The sequence below is a fragment of the Thrips palmi genome, unplaced genomic scaffold, assembly GCF_012932325.1.
Source record: "Thrips palmi isolate BJ-2018 unplaced genomic scaffold, TpBJ-2018v1 HiC_scaffold_4, whole genome shotgun sequence".
Classification (NCBI taxonomy): Eukaryota; Metazoa; Arthropoda; class Insecta; order Thysanoptera; family Thripidae; genus Thrips; species Thrips palmi.
In genome coordinates this window covers 4,042,672-4,058,855 of record NW_023144631.1, presented here as the reverse complement: position 1 = coordinate 4,058,855, position 16,184 = coordinate 4,042,672, and the positions used below count along the sequence as shown (strand labels likewise).

Genomic DNA, 16,184 nt, shown 5'->3' with positions numbered 1-16,184 from the left:
AAGAGCAACAGCACACACTTTCCTATTTTTTGCGCCACTAACCCATCGAAGGACAACAACGGCGGCCTTCAAGGACGAGTAAAAGGAAAGTACTATAGAAGCGCCGGGGAGAAATCAATTCGCAGGAACAGAAGACGGAACACACGCTCCTTTGGCGGGGCAAATCAAAGCAAAGCAGTGGCATGATGCAGTTCGTGGAACTGCCCTGGAACTGCCCTGGAACTGCCCTGGAACTGCCTGAAACAGGGGCTGGAGACGCCTGCCTACCGTATATATATTCTGGGCCGCCCAGCGTGATAACCAGACACGGCATAACGGGCTGGCAGGCAGAGAAAATGACGCACACACACACACACACACACACACACACACACACACACACACACACACACACACGAACCAAACGCAGCCACTGGCCCGGACTAATGAGACACCTACGCTGCCTCCAAATGGGCCAGATTACTCCCCGCCTCATGTTTCTTCCAGCGCTTCCAGTGGCGTGCGTCAGCCTGTCTCCGGGGCCTCCTTACGTCCGGGACGCGAGGGCTGGGAACCGCGGGGAAGTACGGCGAAATCAAGCGCGCGCGTCAAAAACGGGTGAGGTGCAGGTGAGATGACTGTCCGTTTAGGGAACCGTTAAGGCGACCAAACGGCTACGGAATTCGACTGGAACACTTTAAAATTAAAATTATAGAGAATATGTTATGTGGAATACTTTTGATTATTCTGAATATCACTGCTTATATGGGATTGATTATGTTGATTATTAGGAACATTTGGAGATTATTGGCCGCCAGAAACGGAAAGCTGTCTTTGGACGGCCGCTGCGGCCAAATTGGCTGCGGTCTAAGACCATCTCAACGCCCTAGTATTCTTAAGGCCCTACTCTTTCATGCCCTGACTGGGGAAGGCTTTGACCGCTGCTAGTTTGGGAGGAGCAGCCTCGCAAAAATGGACAAAACGTGATTGAATCTCCGAAAGTAGCCGTTTTTGCTGACTTTAGGCGGCCAGTGCGTCCAATCTAGCTGCGGTCAAAGGCCTCCCTCAACGCCCTAGTATTCTTAAGGCCCTACACTTTCATGCCCTGACTGGGGAAGGCTTTGACCGCTGCTAGTTTGGGAGCAGCAGCCTCGCAAAAATGGACAAAACGTGATTGAATCTCCGAAAGTAGCCGTTTTTGCTGACTTTAGGCGGCCAGTGCGTCCAATCTAGCTGCGGTCAAAGGCCTCCCTCAACGCCCTAGTATTCTTAAGACCCTACTCTTTCATGCCCCGACTGGGGAAGGCTTTGACCGCTGCTAGTTTGGGAGCAGCAGCCTCGCAAAAATGGACAAAACGTGATTGAATCTCCGAAAGTAGCCGTTTTTGCTGACTTTAGGCGGCCAGTGCGTCCAATCTAGCTGCGGTCAAAGGCCTCCCTCAACGCCCTAATATTCTTAAGGCCCTACTCTTTCATGCCCTGACTGGGGAAGGCTTTGACCGCTGCTAGTTTGGGAGCAGCAGCCTCGCAAAAATGGACAAAACGTGATTGAATCTCCGAAAGTAGCCGTTTTTGCTGACTTTAGGCGGCCAGTGCGTCCAATCTAGCTGCGGTCAAAGGCCTCCCTCAACGCCCTAGTACAGCGGTTCCCAACCTTTTTCGGTTCGCGACCCCAAATTTGATACAAAAAATTTCCGCGACCCCCAGGAAAAATTTCGCGACCCCACGCGACCCCTCCTTTAGCATGCCTTTGATACAAAGTGCGATAATCCACCTTAGTTTGGGAGCAGTATTGCCGCAAAGTAGATCAAAACGGCCACAAATGTCTTTGAAAAGTCGTGTTTTGGGCCGACTTTAAGCAGCCACTGCGTCTGATCCGAGGCGGTATCTCGTCCTCCCTCAACGGGCATTTGGTCTTTGGACCTTCCTTTAGCATGCCTTTGTTACGGAGTGCGATTATCGGCCTTAGTTTGGGAGCAGTATTGTCTCAAAGTTGATGAAAACAGTATAAAATGCCTTTGAATGCCATTTTGATCCACTTTGAGACAATACTGCTCCCAAACTAAGGCCGATAATCGCACTCCGTAACAAAGGCATTCTAAAGGAAGGTCCAAAGACCAAATGCCTGTTGAGGGAGCAAAATGCCCGCCTCGGATCAGACGCAGTGGCTGCTTAAAATCGGCCCAAAACACGATTTTTCATAGACATTTCTGAGCGTTTCGGCCAACTTTGAGACAATACTGCTCCCAAACTAAGACTGATAATTGCACTCCGTAACAAAGGCATGCTAAAGGAAGGTCCAAAGACCAACTGCCCGTTGAGGGAGCAAAATGCCCGCCTCGGATCAGACGCAGTTGCTGCTTAAAGTCGGCCCAAAACACGAGTTTTCAAAGGCATTTTCGACCGTTTTGAACAATTCTGCCAGCCGGGAAACAGTCGCGACCCCAGGCGACCCCAACCACCTCGCCGCGACCCTTCGAAATTTTTTCGCGACCCCATTCGGGGTCGCGACCCCAAGGTTGGGAACCGCTGCCCTAGTATTCTTAAGGCCCTACTCTTTCATGCCCTGACTGGGGAAGGCTTTGACCGCTGCTAGTTTGGGAGCAGCAGCCTCGCAAAAATGGACAAAACGTGATTGAATCTCCGAAAGTAGCCGTTTTTGCTGACTTTAGGCGGCCAGTGCGTCCAATCTAGCTGCGGTCAAAGGCCTCCCTCAACGCCCTAGTATTCTTAAGACCCTACTCTTTCATGCCCCGACTGGGGAAGGCTTTGACCGCTGCTAGTTTGGGAGCAGCAGCCTCGCAAAAATGGACAAAACGTGATTGAATCTCCGAAAGTAGCCGTTTTTGCTGACTTTAGGCGGCCAGTGCGTCCAATCTAGCTGCGGTCAAAGGCCTCCCTCAACGCCCTAGTATTCTTAAGGCCCTACTCTTTCATGCCCTGACTGGGGAAGGCTTTGACCGCTGCTAGTTTGGGAGCAGCAGCCTCGCAAAAATGGACAAAACGTGATTGAATCTCCGAAAGCATGATTGTCATTGTGTCGGATTATGTTGATTATTTCACTGAGTTGGTTCGGAGAGCAATCCGTGGGGCCACGTACGAGTGGGGTCACGTTCGGTTCGAGTCTCACTAAGCGACTCTGGAGCTCCAAACGCGTCCGGGATTTTGGCCGCCTCCACCGGTCTTCTGGCCCACTGTGTGACGTCCAGGCGGCGCGGCCAGCCCGTCTCGGCGCGGCGACGCGAGCGACGTCACACCTGCGTCATTGTCGCTGACGTCCCCGACGTCCGTCCGACGTCCGTCCGCATTCACTGCACGCCACTCCAATCTGCCATCAGCGCGGCACACCGTCCGCGCGGCCGCCCATTCAGGCAGCCTTTCATTGATGCGGCCAGTCCGTGCGTCGCGCCGCGCTTTTTGATTGACTTTATCGCCGATCGCCCATTTAGGGAATCAGACGGCAGAGCGCTTCGGCATTCAGCACATCCTTGCGGGAGGGCCGTCCTACCGGCTCATTCCATACAGAGCTCTCTGTCCCCCTCGCACGGGCGGGGGTGCGGGAGAGACGGCGTGTCTCACGGCAGGCTGGCCACCACCGCGCGGCCCGCGTCACACACTCGGCGTACATACGCTGGCCGCGCCCATTCAGTCCGGCTTTCAAAGGCGCATCGCGTCGGAGTAATTGGCGCGCGGTGCGGTCGGATGGACCGCCCTCAATCCGTTTCCATTTTTCACATTTTCCGGACACTTTTTTCATATTTCGCCTTTTATAGCTGGCGGCGCCCGCCTGCCGCAAGGGCTTGTAATCCCGGCAAACACACGCAGTGACACGGCGGCCACGGCGCGCGGTGCAGCGGGTTGGCCGTGCGGGTTGGCCGTGCGCGCCGCGCGAGGCGAGTGGAGGTCAAAGGAGAACGAGGTTACCGAGCGTGGAGCGCGGGCGCCGCTTGCGCGCCAAAGTTTGTCCCGTAAATTGGCTTCGTTGTTGAAAAGTTGAAAAGTTGGTGTTACAAACTTGATGATGGGACGAAACCAAACCCGCTAACGCATGGCAGTGCGCGCGCGGCTCAGGGCCCGGCACGGCCTCGGTGCGGCCTCGGCCCGCCCTCGGCCCGCCCGAGCGCATCATCAAGTGCCCCACCGTGGCCCGACGACGGCGGCGTGCTCGATACGCCGCCACCAACTTGCTCGTCGAGGCTAATGCATTATCCTCCCGATATTCCCCCCTCCTTGTTGCACCACATCATTACAGTGGGGATACATGAGCCGCGTGGGCGGGCGGCGCGGCGCCGGACCACGCGCGGTTCCCACCAAGCGTCGGTCTACTAGAGCACTGGGGACAAGGGAATAACCACACTGTTCGGGCGGACATATCAGTGCGCAAACTAGCTCAGGCAAGAACGCTAGTTTTGCGCAGCTATCCACTGGCGTCTTGCCATTGCTCGTGTAACGCGGCCGCGCTGCCGCGCACCTGCAGGGTGGGCGGCATCGATTGGTCGTTGAAATGGATTTTTGATTCAATTCCTATTCATTTCCCGTCCATTACCCCATCGAGAAGGGCGGAGGGGGAGGCGAGGCACATCATAGTGCTGCCGGAGTGCTCATTTCGGTTGCGAATGAAACGCGGCGCGGCGGCCAGCCCGAGCAGCCAGCCAAGTGGTCGCCCGGGACAGGTGTTGAGGGCGGCTTTGGGGTGGTTGAGGTTAGCGCGGTGAATCGGCGCGGCCGCGCGCCCCACCTCGCCCCGCCGCACCCCACCACACCCCGCCGCGCCCCACCACACCCCGCCGCACCCCACCACACCCCGCCGCGCCCCACCACACCCCGCCGCACCCCACCACACCCCGCCGCGCCCCGCCGCGCCACGGGAGCAGGGCTGATTTCCCAGCCTGCAGTCCGACGAGCAGCTAGAGCGGCCTGTGTAAATGACAAGGCCACCGCGCGGCGTGTCGCGCCTCGGGGCAGCGTCATGTAATCCAGTCCCCTCTCTCTCACACACACACACGCGCGCACACACACAGGGTATACAAACAGGCACACGCAGGGTAGGCGCGCTGCGGACGATGAAAAATTGACGTCAATTAATTACGAAGTTGTTAAATATAAAAACGTTTCCCATGAATCACCGTGTAATTTTTTTTATTTCAATTTCATTCCACGACATTTTTTTAAACGGTTCATATATTTTTTTCTAAAGTAACATGCGAGACTACGTTCATCGAAGCCACCGCAGCGCGCGGTCAGTGCGGCTTGGCCACCACCGGCCCGGACTACCGCCCCGCCCCTCGCCGGCCGCCCCAACTTCCCATCCGATTTGGAGCGACTTCGCATGTGCGACCACGTCAAAGACCGGCCGACGGCCGGACCGCCCGGCCTCACTCCCTCCATCCCTCTCTCTCCGTCCGCGCGTCCGCCTCTCTCGCTCCCTCTCTGGATCACTTTAATTACACCAGTCTCGCTGTTGATACAATGATGGGTCCGGGACGCTCCGGGGGGAGCACACGAGGATGGCAAATCCGCGCCGCCGGCTTCCCCCCTCCCCCTCGCCCGTTGCCACGGGTTCTTTATTTTGGCCGTCGTGGCGAGGTGAAACTTTTATGAGCGACAAGGAACGACGGTGCCGGCGGGATCCACCGCAGCGCCACGGCGGCGCCAGCAGCGCCAGCAGCGCCACTGCTCGGTCTTTTATAAGCCGACTCCACTGCACTTGGCGGGCCTCGGCCGGCCTTGCCACCTCGCCGCCGCCCGCGGACTCGGCGATAGGCAACCCGCCGCGCGGGGCAGCGCTGCGGGCTCGTCGTTTTCGGCGCTCCGTCTCTCTCGCACCGGCACGGCGCGCCCCGTGAGTCCGAGAGAGACAGAGCGACGGAAACGACTCTCGGAATCAGTCTGCAGGCGGCTAGGCTACGCCGCGCTACGCACTCCGGGCTGGCGGGCAGGCCACTGGCAGGAGCCTCAAGTTTAAACGGGCGCTGTCAGCAGGCGCCGGGCGCGCGCCCCGAGGGGTTGGCAGGCATCCTGGGCAGCCCGGGCAGCATCACAGAGCGCCTCGAGTAAGTTGCAGGCAGGCCAGGTGGGCCAGCAGGGCCGGCAGGGCCGGCAGGGCCGGGCAGGCAGACAGCGCCTTTGAAACTTGCAGGACGCGGTGGTCCCCGTGACGCTTGCCGCCCCGGCCGGCCTGCAGCGCCCTGCATCGCCACGCTCCGCCGCCCTCCGGCCGCTGGCTGCCCCGGCCGGCTCATCCGGCCGGCGAACAAAGTTTCCGAGGGAACAACGCCGACATCGGATAAAAACAGAAACACGCGGGCCGAATTCATCCAAATCCCTTTCCGGACAAGGGGGATGAGGCGGGGGGAGGCCGGGGCCTAACTGAAAGCAAACAGGCCCAGTAGGGCGGCCGGGCCAGCGTCAAGGGCCCACCGTAGGGCCTATCTGCCGATACGAGGGCGGGATTAGGAAAAGCAGACGGTACCAGCAGGCAGGACCGGAGAGCTCAGAGGAAACGGGCAGGGGGAGGGGGGGCTTGCCATGGCTTGCCTCGGCCTGCCTGCACTCGAACCATCTGCCAGTAACACGCGTTCGGACGCGCATTCCCCTCACATGTCCGGACAAAAAAAAACACAGCTTTTTTTCTGTTTTGAAAAAAAAAAACATTTATCCGACGCGGCGATTGTGCTGGTTGCTGTGGCTGTTCACTTCGCATACTGGAGGTTCCGAAGCAGTTTGTTCATTCGTCGGTACGACTCACGCCAGCGAAAACGCAGAGCCATCACCACCAGATAAGGAATGAAACACAAGAAAAATCTTCTGGAAATCTCAAAAGATATTTTCCTGGCAATGAACCGATATTGCCAGGATTCAAAGGAGACGCGCTTTTGCCGCGTCCTTTGCTGCCCTCTCACCGGATCCACGAGCAATTAAATGGAGCAGCCCTTCCTTTGCGTCTCACCTTCACAGCATGCCACTCCCAGTTTTTCCCGATAGAGCCCCTCACGTACCTGCAACAAAGCGAAACAACAACATGAAATCGATAATTCGCTCCACGGCGTCTAGTTCGTCATAAAGTAGTAGCTTCCAAAGGATTCGCTTCTCAAAGGCAAAATTGCCGGGCTGATACTGACGTAGGCTGTCGGAAAAAGGTTATCACACACTCAAAAAAAAACAACAAATAATAAAAAGAAAGGGACGAGTTCAAAAATGACGTCATAACAGTCGAAGGCCGGACGACACGCGTAATCCGGGCGCTGCGAAATCACGCGCCGCTGGGCCGACGGCGACGGCGCCGAGGGCTGTGGACGGATTCCGAGAGTCGCTCTTCGTCTCTCTCACTCTCATGGGGCGTCCCCTACAGGTGCGAGAGGGACAGGGCGACGAAAACGACTCCCGGAATCCGTCGGCTGGAGGGCTGGGCCCACGGCAATGCAACTGTCAAGCTTTCACTCCTGTCGGGCTGTCACTTGGGAGGTGCCGCTGGTCACCGAGACGCGGCGCGGCGGGGCGGGGCGGCCTGACAGCCTCATTACCGCTAACATGACAGGTAATTACTCACCCCCAATCCCACCCTGTTGCATTTCCAGCGGCACGAGTCGCGCCATTTTCGCGCGCAATTTCTCGAGACAACAACAACAACAACAACAACAACAACAACAACAATGGAAAACACGCCACCATTAAAGAGCACGCGCTGCATCGCGGCCAGCGATAACAAGCGAAATTAAACGCGAATCGAAACGACGCGACAATGGGCAATCTGATTAGTCGTGGAATGGAGCGGCAAAAGCTCGTTCTGTTCGTCTCGCTCGTCTCGCCTCGCGTGGATGAGAGTTGCCGCCTTAATGCGAATCAGAAACAATGTGCAATGACGCAACACACCCAGCAGAGCAGCGGACTTCAAAGCGAAATCGTTGCCATGAGCCCGGTGAAGCCAGCGAAGCCAGCGAAGCCAGCCCGCCCGACACAGCAACAATCGCAAACGAGCGGAGCCGAGCCCGGCCGAGCTCGGCCGATTCCAATAGGCTTTTGCTTTTGCGCGCGCCGCTCTCGTCAAACTTTTCACAACTTTGCGTTACCCGCTGGCGATCGCATTCCAAATCAAAGAAATCAAAGTCCCATTCTGTTTTGCAGGTTTGCTTTTTTTAGCGGCGCTGCCCGGCGCTGCCCGGCGCTGCCCGGCGTGGCTGCACGAGGACAAGGGTCCATTCTCCGGAACGCCCGATTTCTCGTGGCGCACCTGCGCCGCACTCCTTGACCCGCTGCAGCAGGCCGCGCTCCATCTCCCTCGCACTCACGGGGCGGCCCGCGGCGGAGGGAGGGAGGCAGACCAGACTGGTGCGGCCCGCCCAGCCCGCACAGTGGGCCAGAAGACCGGTGCAGGCGGCCAAAAGTCTGGACGCGTTTTGAGCTCCAGAGTCGCTAAATGGGACTCGAACCGAACATGTGACCCCACCAATGGATTGCTCTCCGAACGAGGAATCCATTGGTGGGGTCACACGTATGGTTCGAGTCCTATTTAGCGACTCTGGAGCTCAAAACGCGTCTGGAGTTTTGGCCGCCTGCGCCGGTCTTCTGGCACACTGTGGCCCGCCCCCCACATTGACAAGCTGCACTCCGCGATCACCCCCTCTCTATCCTTCCCCTCCTCCGCGCTGAGTGGCAGTCCAATTCCGGTCCGAGCCAATGAGCGGCACAACAACAAACTGGAGTGGCGCGGCGGCGCGGCCAAACTTGCCGGAACCGATTGCAGCGCGAAGCACGCGCAGCGCGGGATGTTTGTCCAAAAGCAAAGCAGGGTACAGATTCACCGCGGCGGTCGTGGTGGAGGCCGCAGCCGTGAAGGAGGCCGCGGACGCCATGGAGGCGCTAAGGCCGAGGTGGAGGACGCATAGGCCGTGAAGGAGGCCGCGGAGGCCGTCGTGGAGGCCACAGAAGCCCCAGAGGTCGTGGTGGAGGTCACAGAGGCCGTGCTGAAAGCCGTGGTGGATGGAGGCCACGAGGCCACGGATGCCGTACAGTGGTGGCCGCGGAGGCCGCGAAGGCTGTGCCACACACACCGACCGCACCACCACACCGACCTCACCAATCTCGCCGTCAAAGCGCGGCCCCGCGACGCAGTCTAGCAGCTAGTAAACTAAGAGGCTGCCGTGTTTTCCTCATGCCGTCTCTCTCGCACGCCGAGGGGACGCCCCACGAGTGCGAGAGAGACAGGGCGACGAACGCGCCGTTCGGAATCAGACCGCAGCGCGACGAGTGTCGTTGAAGTCTCGGTTCAAGAAGTTCCGGGAATTTAAATTGGAACTGTGGAGGAGGAGGCGGAATAGCGTGCTGGGAAAACCAACGGCGGTTTCGATGCACACGCCAAGCCGGGGCCGCCCAACCGCGCCCAACAACCCTTCAACTCTCTAGTGTGCCGGGATCCAGTCCTTTTCGCTTCACCTCCAGCCACATCCACCGTAAAAACAGCAAGAACCTAAAAAAACGACCATCAATACCATGTTGTTGTATTTTTTAAATTTCTTATTGAGAAAATACAAGGGTACCCAAACTTCAAAATTATTTTGAAACTCCACTTTTTTTATTGAATCTTCGTGGAGACTTTGGCGAGTGTGTGTGAGTGTATGTATAGGTATGTGTGTGAGAGGGAGAGAGAGTGTGTGCGGGTGCGTCTTACGGTACGCCTCGGGGTGGTCGGGCGCCACTCGACCTGGCCGCCCCGCCCCGCCCCGCCCCGCCCCGCCCCGCCCCGCCCCGCCCCGCCACAGCCCGCCACGCCTCACCGCCTCTCCGTGTGACGCGTCGCACAGACAAAAGCCCTCCAAGACTCTACTCAGTGCCGCCCAGCATTCCGAACACGCAGCCGCACGCCGCACTGTGCGCCGCACGCCCCGCACCCTCCGGGCACCCTCCGGGCGAGGCGGCTGGGAGGCAAGGCAGTACACCGACAACTGACCGCCACGCCGCCGGCCGACCGGCTGGCCCGCAGAACAGGCTGGCCGAAACTGCAGCCCCTGTACTGCACCTCCACGTCGACGGTCCAGCCAGCGCGCAGACCTCGGCGCCGACCCCCACAAGGAGCCATAGCCAAGCCGAACAAAGGACTCACAGCGTCGCCGGGCTGGCTTCCTTTTCGGTCCTGTTCCACCCCGCCACGCCACCGCGCCATGGGAGGCCGGCCGGCCACCTTATAATGGAAATATCTCGTCACACGACCCAGGCTGTCCACGACGTCCACGACGTCCACGAGAGGGCCGCCAAGGTGTTGATATCCGACGCCCCGGACGACGGGCACGTGACCTCGATACCCCGCCCCGCCACGCCCCGCCACGCCCCGCGCCAGGCCGGCGACGCAGTGTCTTTCAGCGCGACGCCGCTACTTCACCGCTGGCATCTCCAATAAGGCCTCCGCCCTCACGTCTCACTCTGTCTCTCTCCGTCCCGCTCGGCCGGACCTCGGCGCCGCGACGCGTCTCTCTGGAGTGACAGAGACGGACAGGGGTGGCCAGGTGCCAGCCTGCCTCCGCCTGCCCTCGGCCCTCCAGCGATTCCGGGCCGCCGGCGGGGCGACGGGGCGACGGGGCGACAGGGTCCAAAAGGAATTAGCCCCGCCGCGCAACGAGCTCCGATTGTCCCTCCGGCTTCCTCCCCCACCAGCTGTCTCTCTCGCACGCACGGGTCGGCGCCACCGGCGCGCAGGGGTGCGAGAGGGACAGAGCGAAGGGACCGTCGCCGCGCCGCCCCAGCTGGACGCGCCGCGCGCCGCCAAGGGCCCCCAGGCGCCAACGAGACACCAGCGGAGACACCGACACAGGCCAGAGAAAAAAAACAAAAAACCGTTGCATTCTCGGAGAATTTGTTTTGCTGAGCCGGTCGGTCCTCCGGGCGTGCGGGCTGCGGGCCGAGCCTGGCGGCGGGACGGAGCCGTGCACCCCGTCAGCCCGGCCTCGCCTCGCCGGCCGCAGCCCCAAATTGAAAGCTGTCAAAACCGGATAAACCACGTCACCCGCGCAAGGCCCGCGCAAGGCCCGCGCAAGGCCCGCCGAGCCGAGCGGCCTTCGCCCCCATCATCGCCCGAATTCACTTTTACCGTCATCATGACGTCATCCGCCGGACGAGAAGAAAACAATAACGAGTAGCAGCCCAAGCAGTAGCAGCCCCGCCACTTCGCCGATGCGGGCAACTCCGGCGGCGCCGCACATGCAGGGCAGGGCCAGGGCGCAGGGCCAGGGCCGCGCCGGCCAGCCTGCCTGGCTAATGGCTTTGTTTGCTCCGACCAAGTTGTCGTCCAGCCCGCCCCGCCCCGCCATGCGCGCCCCGCCCCACCCCAATCAGGAGGGCAGTAAAAATAGTTGACGTAACTCGCTTTCAGGAGATGACCTCAGCGAAGTGTGCATGTCTGTGTGTCTGTGTGTGTGCGTGCTTGTGTGTGTGTTAGTGTGTGTGTATGTGTGTGTGGGACAGTCGGGCGATGACGGTGATAAGACCGGCCCCAATAAATGCCCGGCACCTTTATGCCATTCGGGGCGAAAATAACACGGCAAGCGGACGACGACGACGACGGTGGCGGCGACGAGAGGGCGGCCAGAGAAAACATGAAAAGAAAATGACGCGCGCTCGGCGCCTCTCACTGCTTTCGTTAAGGAAAAAAATGCGACCGGAGAAAAACTTAATGAAGAAACGGGGACCCCGTCGAATTGTCTCCGCTGGCCCCGCTTTGGCCTCGCCGGCCTTCCAGCAGGCGTCCCGTTTCTCCGCTTGTTTTGACGGTATCCGCTTCCACTCGGACGCGCGATCGAGTCGCCCGGGCCGAGAGGGGGGGGGGGGGGGGGGGCAGTCCGGAGGCCGGCGCCACCTCGGCAGAGGCAATTATAAAGTCACGATTCATCCGCTAGACATCACAAAAGTTTCACATCGCCGCGCCCGCCGCCGGCTCCTCTTTCGCGTCCGAACGGGTCGCCACCGCCCCCCCCCCCCCCCCCCGCGTACCTTTAATTCCTCTACTTTGTTCCCGGCGACAATGATTGGGCAGCCTCGCTCGATCCGATCGCATCATTTTGCTTGGCCAAGTTCAAGGCGGGGGCTGCGCCGACTCGACCCACCCCAGGCCGCCCCGCCTCACCCGCCCACCCGCCCTGCGCCCGGCCAATGAGCCCGCCAGGTCCTTTGGGGACGACCCCCCTCATTTACGGGCGGGGCGCGGCAAAAATTAAAAGTTTTCACCTCGGCTGCCTGGCTGGCTGTCTGCCTGGCTGCCGCCGAGGCCGCCGCGCAGGTCCATATTCCACCTGACTGCAGGCGGGGTGGCGCGGGGTGGCGCGGGGTGGCGGGGGTGGGCCCGGCCGCCACGCCTGGCCGGGCACGGCACGGCACGGCACGGCACGGCACGGCACGGCACGGCAGCGCTGCCGATGATTTCGATGATTGGGCCGCGAGATGGCGCTGGCGGGCCGGGACGCTGGCGTTCCTCAGATTGGCACAAACAAAACGGCCTCCGCTCCGACTTGCTTCGCCTCCATTCCGCTGCAGCGGCCGTTAATTACATCGCGCACACAAAAATACGCAATTAATGATAAGACGTCGGATTTTCTCAATTTTCTTTTCCTCTTTTTTTCATCATCGCCGCGGTGGCGCCGCGACGAGGCCAGCGGCCGTCCGCGGGAAGACATCTACTTCTGAAGGGCAGGCAGAGATTGAAACTGGGACGGGAAGGAGAAAAGGATTTCAACTTTGGTCTGAGGGTTTCCGATAAAGAACAGGGCGCGGAGCGGGGGCGGCCGGGGTGTCTGAGCTTGGCTGGGGGCGGCCTGGCCCGGGGCAGCGCGGGGCCGCGACAGTGCCAGGGGCGGACCAGGGACCGGGGGCTTGCCAAGTTTCGGAGGGGGCAGGCCGGGCAGGCCAGGCAGGCCCTGCAGGGGAAATGAAGAAAACCTCTCGAGTCGCCTTGCTGCGCCTTGCCGTGCTCCGCCGTGCTTCCCCGCCCCGGGTCATTTTATCCGCGACTCGCGCCTCTGAAAGGGCTGCCGGCTGCTTGGACTTGGAGCACCTTGACGGCGACAGGCCACGGCGCCACCAGGCGCCACGCCCAGCCTTTATCTAGCCTGGACAATCTGTCAAAACGGTCCAAACGGCCCCCAGGCTTGGCTTGGCGGCTCGGTCTGGCTGGCTCCCTGACAATACCACCGGGCGCCGCACCGCGCACCGCCCTCCAACAACGCGCGGCCGCGGCGTCGCCCTCGCCGTCATGCCCTCCCTGCGTCCGCTGGCGTTGGCGGCGTCCCTCACGCCGCGCCGCCTCGCCGGCACCCTGGCCGTGGCCGTGCCCGAGACCCTCAGCAGCCTTCCCGCGCCGTCCTGCCCGCTCAAGCCGCAGCCGGAGGCCAAGCCGCGGTACGGCCGCCGACCACACGCGCAGTCCAAGCCGCACCAAAGGAAAATGATTAATTAAAAATGTTGATTGCCGCAGTTTTTGCGTGGCGCGGACCAGCCTGCCGGAACGCGACCCCGAGGTGGTGGTGCTGGGCGCTGGGGTGGCGGGGCTCACGGCCGCGGCGCACTTGGTGGCCAACGGCGTGGGCAAGGTGACGGTGCTGGAGGCGCGCTGCCGGCCCGGCGGCCGCGTGCAGTCGTCCTTCCTGGGGGACGCCGTCGTCGAGCTGGGCGCGCCGTGGCGGACGTTCCACCACGTGGCCGACAACGCCGTGGTGCGGCGCGCCATCGTCGACGGCTTCCTGCCCGGCGGCTTCGGCGACGGCTACCCGTGCAGCCCCATGCGCGCGGACGCGGCCCGCACCCTGCTGGTGGGCGACAAGGGCATGCCCGTGGCCACCGCGGTGGCGCAGTGCGCGTACCAGCTCGCCCGCGACATCGAGAACGATCTGTCTGGGAGCGTGGACGAACCGCATGAGGTAGACGACGGCCTTTCCTGCCTCTTGGTCCGTATGTTCGTCTTCTTACTCGCTGCCCTGCCACTTGGCCGCTCCAGGCGGGGTCCGGCGATGAGCTGGTGGGGCACCGCGCGCGGGTGGCGCTGCAGGCCGTGCCGGCCGAGCACCGCGACGCCACGGCGCGCGTGCTGACGGGGCTGCTGTGCGCCCGGCGCCTGCGCTCGCCGCGGGACGCCGCCTTCCAGAGCCGCGACCACGTGTGCAGCTACCTGGGGCTGCCCGGCGCCGGCTTCCGGGTGCCGCTCGGGCACGTGGCGGCGCTCGAGCCCCTGCTCAAGGTAGCCGTCGACGAGTAGAGTGCAGTACTCGGCCGGGCCGGACACAACGACGAGCGCTGTACCAGGCGCGCCGCCGCAGACGCTGGGGCCGTCGCGGGTGCGCTACGACAAGGCCGTGGCCGCGGTGCGCTGGGGGATGGTGCGGGACCAGCGCGCCGTGGTGCAGTGCGAGGACGGCGAGGAGCTCCCCGCCGACCACGTCATCGTGGCGCTGCCGCTGGGCGTACTCAAGCAAGCCCATGGCTCCCTGTTCCTGCCCGGGCTGCCCGCCGACAAAGTGGACGCCATCGACCGGCTCAAGGTGCAGCCCCACAACCGCGTGTTCCTGGACTACGAACGGCCCTTCTGGACGTGGCTGGAGGAGCTCCGCCTGGACCAGAACGCGGCCGCCGGCTTCGTGTTCGACGCCGGCCAGGACCACTGGCTGGCGGGTGTCTCGCGCCTGCTGCCCGTCCGCGGCTCCAGCCACGTCATCAAGGTGGACGTCATGGGGGAGGCCGCCAGGACCCTCGAGTTCAGCAGTGACGCCGAGGTAAGCCGCACTCTCCCCGCTAACAAGCAACCTTTGCATTGGTGCCTCATCGTTGCCATCCCGCCCAGGTGATCGAGACCCTGACCCAGTACCTCCGCCAGTGCTCGGGGTGCAGCGACTTCCCCTACCCCACGGCCATGGTGCGGACGGCGTGGAGCACGGACGCGCTGAGCTGCGGCGCCTACACCGAGTACCCGAAGCACGAGGACGGCAAGCTGTTGTCGCAGACACTGGCCGCACCCGTGCACCACGTCCTCTTCTTCGCCGGCGAGGCCACCAGCCACAGGTAGGACCGCGTCAGTCAGCAGCGCACAGTGGGCCAGAAGACCGGTATGGGCGGCCCAATTCTCGACGCATTTTGAGCTCCAGAGTCGCTAAATGGGACTCGAATCAAACGTGTGGCCCCACCAATGAATTCCTCTCTGGACGAGGAATCTATTGGTGGGGTCACACGTTTGAGTCCCATTTAGCGACTCTGGAGCTCAAAACGCGTCTAGAATTTTGGCCACCTCCACCGGTCTCCTGGCAAATCCGCTGAGCGGCAGAACCCTTCCGGATGGCGTTTTTTCTCGTACCGACCTCGCTGGCGTAGGCCGGCCCTAACCTTGGCGCCACGGCCCGGCGCGGCCACGGCCCGGCGCGGCCCTCGCCAGGTACCTCTCCACGGTGCAGGGCGCCGCACTGTCGGGGGTGCGCGAGGCGGACCGCGTCCTTGAGCGGGTCGAAGCGTCGCGCCAGGAGAGCGCCTTCTGCCGCCAGCGGAGCCCGTGTTGACGGGGAGAGGAACGGCACCGCAGCGCCGCGCCACCGCGGTGTAGCAGTGTAGCGGTGTACCATCGGCCCCCGTCAATCCGTCTCCGCGCCCCGCCGCGCCACGCCGAGCAAGCCCTGCTCGAGATGAACCGGCTAAGGGCGGACGTCTGCCCTTACAGATTACTTTCCGCATCTATTATGTATCTCCACTTCCCTTTCTCCCTCATCCCTTTCTTTCTGCCGGCCCTCTAATTACGTGCTGCTTTTCCATCATCGCGGCGCCCCCCTCCCCTTTTCTCGCCCCGGCGTCCCCGGCCGTGGACAGTGCCAGTGTCGCCCAAATCTCATTCCGCTTTGCTTTATGACTAAGTGCTCGGGCCCCGCGGTGAGCCCAGGGCAAGCCCACGGGGCAGTGCTCCGTCGTCTGATAACTTGGCCGCGCTAAAACACCGGGTCCATCAGAGGGCCGGCCGGGGCAGGGCGGCGGTCGCTGCTTTTAGCCGGACGGACGCCGAACGCCCCGGCGAAAGCCACCGCCACTTCCATCGGCGGCTCGGAGTGCCATTTGCCGAGGCCGTCCAGGCCGTCGAGGCTGCCGGCGCCGATGAGCATGTCGTCCTGCCCACAGTGGAGGCGGCCAAAACTCTAGACGCGTTTTCAGCTCCCGAGTCGCTTAACAGGACTCGAATCGAACGTGTGACCCCG

At 61.8% G+C, this 16,184-nt stretch overlaps 1 protein-coding gene across 1 annotated transcript; it reads left to right on the top strand.

The window, feature by feature from the left end:
* The first annotated feature begins 3,004 nt into the window (after positions 1-3,004).
* LOC117649527 (protein anon-37Cs-like) lies at positions 3,005-15,500 on the top strand. The gene is made up of 6 exons (XM_034392400.1): positions 3,005-3,045; positions 13,436-13,859; positions 13,955-14,194; positions 14,274-14,726; positions 14,795-15,012; positions 15,380-15,500. The coding sequence occupies exons 1-6, from the start codon at positions 3,005-3,007 to the stop codon at positions 15,498-15,500; spliced, it is 1,497 nt and encodes a 498-aa protein (XP_034248291.1).
* The last annotated feature ends 684 nt before the right edge of the window (positions 15,501-16,184 follow it).

Excerpts from the sequence above, each read along its gene's own strand:
- LOC117649527 (XM_034392400.1), top strand. The coding sequence starts at position 3,005 with ATGATTGTCATTGTGTCGGATTATGTTGATTATTTCACTGA. Across the intron at positions 14,727-14,794 it reads AGTTCAGCAGTGACGCCGAG|GTGATCGAGACCCTGACCCA; the intron begins GTAAGCCGCACT and ends CATCCCGCCCAG. Across the intron at positions 15,013-15,379 it reads GGCGAGGCCACCAGCCACAG|GTACCTCTCCACGGTGCAGG; the intron begins GTAGGACCGCGT and ends GGCCCTCGCCAG.